Below are 6,000 nucleotides of genomic sequence, written 5' to 3'. Positions count from 1 at the left end.
TTTTTTTTGAGACGGAGTTTCGCTCTTGTTACCCAGGCTGGAGTGCAATGGCGCGATCTCGGCTCACCGCAACCTCCGCCTCCTGGGTTCAGGCAATTCTCCTGCCTCAGCCTCCTGAGTAGCTGGGATTACAGGCACGCGCCACCATGCCCAGCTAATGTTTTGTATTTTTAGTAGAGACGGGGTTTCACCATGTTGACCAGGATGGTCTCGATCTCTTGACCTCGTGATCCACCCGCCTCGGCCTCCCAAAGTGCTGGGATTACAGGCGTGAGCCACCGCGCCCGGCCAAATCTTCCTTGATCATTTACTATAATCAAAGAATAAGACTAGGCATGGTGAAAAACTAAAGATGAGTGAGACAGTCGCTAATATAAATTAAGGGCATGGAAATTACCAGGCCTAATTCTAAGTGTTTTGTAAATATCAACCCACTAAATCCTCACAGTAAAGTATGATGGTTGGAGACTCACCTTACAGATGAGGAATTTAGACACAAGGGCCCAGCAGTTTGCTCAAAGTCACACGACAAACAAATGTTATGTTCTAACATGGGATGTCTAGCTTTGGAGTTTGTGTTCTCAAGCATTATATTGTAATGTGACTTTTGTTTTCCTTACTTCTCAATTCAATAGAAACAAAGAAAAATAGACAATAATTTTGAAATGTAATAGTTTTCTAATAGAGTATCTTTAAAGCCCTACGGATGCACCAAAGATGCTTGGACCGGTAGGACACCAGCATTTCAAGGAAGATATAACATCTAAGTTTATAAGTATATAAAGTTCCTGACTTGCTTTTCTGAAAATTGTTATTTGAGACTTAGAAAAATCATTAAGAAAATATATTTATGTGGCTAAAATGTTTTCCCACAAAGAGATCCAGTGATTGATACAAAAAGTAAGACATAAGACTTTAATATTAATGTCTTATTAATATATTATCATGCTACAGTATCTTTTGGTTTTCCTCAATCATATCCCATCTTCTCCAGAAGCATCAGGTAACAAACGTATATCAGGAAACCACCTTTCTTGAGGAGTCAACTTTAAATTTTACAAAGCCTTTAAATAATAACAACAAAAATCTGCCCTTCTGACTTCATTTAAAAATTACTTCATGACATTTATATTTTTCCAAGAAATGACATGAATATCTACTTAATAAATAAAACGATTTTCCATAGGCAGAAAGCCTTCAGTGAAACCCTCATCTGTTAGGTAACCTAAACATGCATGATTTCAAAACCTGTACTTCTTAAGACATGATTTTCCTGCCCTTCACCAATATTGTGTTGGCATTTGATAAAGTGGAAAAAAAAGCACTGGATTCCCAAAGGCAAGGGACCCAGTTTCCATTCTAGAGCTAGGCTTTCACTTCAATTAAGGCTTTCACTGAGGTCTTTATGTGTATGAAAAATCATTTTATTTATTAAGTAGATATTTATTCCGTATTCTTATTTAATGGACAAAATGAAAGGAAAGGCAGTCATATTGACATGACGTCAGAAGGGCAGGTTTTGACTTCGTCTAATGTAAATATTTTGTAGAAATTAAAGTTGACTCATCAAGAAGGATGGCTTCCTAATAGAAGTATTCCATATGATGCTGCTGGGGAGATGGCGGGCTATAATTGGGAGACTCCATCACTAACAAAGCGTTAAGTGTACAAGTTCTAAGGTTCCCAGGGTTCTAAAAAACAATAATTACAAACATGTCATATAATACTTTCTTTCATTCCAGAGAATAAGGAGATGAAAGGTTAAAAAAAATCCATACAACATTTAACATGTTATTTGAAGAAATATAAATAATATGACATTTAGTATAATTATGAATATGTCATCTTAGGAGTCTCTGTGGCCCCAAGCAGAAAAATAAATATCAAAGATATTCTTTCTCCAAAGTAGATAATAATGTATCTCTGAGCTTGTCTTTGAAATATTTTTCCTTCATATTTTGAAAAGTCTAAAAATTGAAAATCTTTACTATTTTTTCCTCAGAAAAAACTTTTTTTTGGTATGAGAGGCAAAAACTTCACTGACCACTCGTGTTGTATTACCAGAGAATAAGCTTTCTAAATCCTTAATATCTGGAATTTTAATTAAAGTTGCTAATTTTAAAAAATAAAAACATAAACTATTTTTAAACCTTATTTTTTTTCCTCATGAATACTACATCTTTTTTCCAAACATATATGCATTTCAGATTCACTGTTTTGGTCTAAGACATAAAATACTCAAAGGAAACCAAAAGGAAAATTATATACCTACCTCATGATATTTTTTAGTAACTTTGCTTGGGACACATTGACATTCATTGCAATTGTGGAGACAACAGGCACAGTTTCCACCACAGCGTTTAACCAGGAGACAACCTGGCCAGTAAATGGTATCGGTTCTCTTTAGTTCTTCCCTTATGGACACTGAGAAGTTACGAGGTGTGCAGCTGTATAATCTTACCTCCTCTGTTAGAAGATTCAGATCCACCACTATATGGCATAAAAGAAAGCAAAGAAAAATAGATGCTGATGCTTTGGGCCTGAATGTATTTCATTAAGCTCTCTTCATAAAGAAATCTTATGTTATTTCATGAAAAATATCTGTAACAATACCCCCTCTTATTTTAAGTAGATTTTAGAGATATGCAACTACAAATCGGACTATTCCATAGTAAACAAAGCTTCATTATGACCTAGCGGCCAGTAAAGAGACGCCATTGTGTAATATTAAGAACAGAGCCAACAAAACAGTTGAAAGCTATAAACAGGAAACTTTAGTAGAGACAAAAAGGGCCACACGTTTTAACCTTAGTAAAAGAAAAGAAAAAAAAAGACACAAAGAGAAGAATAAAATGCAAAATGATGAATACTTTCATGAAAAACAAAATTCCTAAAAGGATTTGAAGCTCTTATAATTAGTGAAGAAATATTGAAACCTGTCATTAGTACTTTCTGTAATCTCTATGGCAATAAGAATCATAAAATATAAAAAATGCATGAAGAAAATGCACACTTTAAGACAGCTGCGTAGACTAAGAATGAAAAAAACGACACGCTTTATAAGAGCAGAAGTTGTAGGAAGGGACTGCTTCAAATGTATTGAATATTTTCCCATCTTGGAAATTTAGCCTAACTAAACTCCTTCAGATCACTATCTTTCCCCTGCTAATGGGTGGAATAAATGTTTAATATATCTAATTTATAACCTGTCTCTATTCCTTTAACAAGTTGGTTAACTATGTGGTTTGTGCTTTATTCTATGAAAGAATACCTACTTTTGAGGACTAAACAAAATATTCTTTCATCAGATTGTTGCAATAAATCCTCAAAGAACCACTGTTTTTAACTACAAAATGATTCTGCCTCAGGAAAATTATATCAAAATAACATGTCATGTTCAATATGAATTTATACGTATCACATGAACAGTAGGTAATTACTATTAGAATAAACACTTCTAATATAATTTATTTTCTGCCTTATATCTCTTCCTATTTTTTTTCCCTAGAAATATTCAAATAAAGCAATGCCAATGACATTGAATACTATCAGAAAACATATGTTCCTTTAGGGTTTTTTGTTCTTCTAAATATTTTTTAAAATTTGGAAATATCTAAAATATAATAAACCTAGTTAAATACTTTTCCACTAATATGGAAAACAGACATGAATGGAAAAAAAAGAAAATATTTTCTGGTTAAAGATGGCTTCAAGTAGAAATGGTCATGAGGTAATCTAATTTTTTAAATTAAGAGCTAATTTTTATTAATTCGTAAATGACAAGGTAATTAAGAATCAAATGCTTTTTTGGATTTGCTATATATGTGATCAATTGTCTTCATTGTCCTTGATAATTTAAGTATTTTAAGAAATGTATTATAAAATTATGCATAAGTAGATTGGAAACTATAAATGTATGTAAACTGTATGACAGACTAAAGCCTGAGTCAAGTGTTAGGAAAGCACCATAGAAATTCTAATTCAATGAGTTCATTTCAACACCTTACTGAGCTAAAAAATTATTTTTCTAACTCAAGTAAAAATCATTGTTTCATTTGGCTACTGAAAAATTTCTTTTTTTATCTGAAAATGATCCTGTGAAAGCAAAGCTTTTAAATATTTAAGAGCAAATCCTTCTTTCAAATGCCCTGAATAGACCAACTTATCCCTTAAAAGTAATGAGCTCATTATGCTAAATGGTATCACATATTTTACCTGGTTTCATTTTGCTGATCTAATAGTATATGTACACATTCCTCTTTTGTTGTTAAAAGTATATATGAGCTTATTTGAATCTTTTCTCTAGCAGTTAATGCCTGGGCAAGGATGAAGAAGACTTAAAAATATGCACAAACACAAAATCTGGCTGCCAAAATGTTCAATGCTTATTTAAGAGCTATACTTCTTTAGCATGTGAGTGAAGAAGCTCTCAGCTCTCAAAGCATATTCACCTATGTCAAACAGTTTTAAATATGATAATTCATGATAATAGAAAGAGATTGTATATGTTCCCTTTAAAATGTTTACTTAACCACAATAAAAGGTTCAACAGATTTCCCAAATGAACTAAGTTGTGATACCTGCTACAATGTGAAAATTTAAACACACTTTTAACTTAGCTTCCACTCATTTATCATGTTTGACACAAAAGTCAAAAGCCCTTTTAAGTACTAGTTAAGCTTGACTTAGAAAATACAGTATTTTTTTTTTTTGTAACAGTAGCAAGGGATGAATGAAAACCCTGAACCAGAGGAAGAAAGTGAAAGGAAACAAAGCATTAATGCAGTCCACAGTTTTCTAAAAATATAATTAAGGATTTTAAATTTGGCATTTCATGTTTGAAATCTTTGCTGCCTACTGCTAAGGGTTCAAACACATAGAAGCTTCATTAAAATAAGTCCTGTGTCACATATTCTTGAAACACTGTATAGTACTTTTAGGGGGGAAAAAGGCAAAGAAAACAAGAGAAAAAGGAAAAGGAAAAAAGAAAGATATTGCCCCAAAGCATACTTTGTAAATAGCTTAACTACAATATTAAAGAAGTTTCCCTTCACAAAATATTTGTAAAGTAAAAGTTGGTGTTCAGATTTTCTTTCCTTTTCATAATTATCTCCTAAGATAAAAGATGTATTAGTTTGTTTTTCTAAAGAATGCAGATTTTGAGCACATCACCAAGCAAAATCATTATTTCTAAAAGCAAATATCATCAATATTTTGTTTTACTACAAAAAAGATTATTTTTTCTTTGTTAGTTCTTCATTCTTTTAAGATATTCAGTCCAAAGATAGTCTATTACTGTAATGTAATCTGAGGGTGGTCTTTCTAAGATGAATGTGGTAACACTGTGATATGTTTATTCTGTGGAAAATCTATTTCAATGTCTAATTAGATGCTTTTAAAAGTTTTACTCCTTATTCCTTTGTAGAGATACTCTCAGGAAGGGAGTTGGTTTTGTCTACATAGATGTTATCCCACGCCTGCATTTTAGTTTATGTAAAGTTCCAAAAATATACACTGCTTTTCTCACACTTACTGTATGCTTAAAAAGTTAATAGTTTTGGCAAACTGCAAAGGGCTTCAATTTTGAAAGTGTTAAATGAATATTTGAAAGACCTGGTTCAGCTTCCGATGCTTTTGAATGCAAGCTAGCCTCTGGCCAAATCTTTCAGACACAAAGGCTTGGCTAGAAGGGAGGTTTTTAGGCTCAAATCCAGAAATCAGCTGTCAAAAAACTAGATCTCAGTTTAGAACCTGATTCACTGCCCCTGCTTCTTACAGATCAACATGATAATCAACTTCAAATTTGCTAACAAGGGCTCTATTCATGGATGTTTCAGCTAGTCTTGCAGATCTTCATCTTCCTGTTCCTAAGTGGGAGGGAAGGGAAATGTTGTTTGTAAGTTATTCATCAAGTTATTCATCAAGATCAAATCTTATAAATATGCAACAGCTTTCGGCATCTGGATAGGATTTGGCTGCCCGTGCACTTGAACGCCAATT

At 32.9% G+C, this 6,000-nt stretch overlaps 1 protein-coding gene across 4 annotated transcripts in view; it reads right to left on the bottom strand.

The window, feature by feature from the left end:
* Window positions 1–6,000, bottom strand: part of PDGFC (platelet derived growth factor C) — a 212,326-nt gene that overhangs the window by 4,574 nt on the left and 201,752 nt on the right. For all 4 annotated transcript variants that reach the window (XM_032248586.1, XM_032248585.1, XM_032248587.1 and 1 more), the window contains one exon: window positions 2,273–2,490. In XM_032248586.1, the coding sequence (XP_032104477.1) occupies window positions 2,273–2,490 (218 nt within the window). The remainder of the gene's footprint in view (window positions 1–2,272; window positions 2,491–6,000) is intronic.

The sequence above is a fragment of the Sapajus apella genome, unplaced genomic scaffold, assembly GCF_009761245.1.
Source record: "Sapajus apella isolate SASKATOON/1434 unplaced genomic scaffold, GSC_monkey_1.0 scaffold67, whole genome shotgun sequence".
Classification (NCBI taxonomy): domain Eukaryota; kingdom Metazoa; phylum Chordata; class Mammalia; order Primates; family Cebidae; genus Sapajus; species Sapajus apella.
The sequence above is the reverse complement of the archived record's forward strand: the minus strand, read 5'-3'. Positions and strand labels throughout refer to the sequence as shown.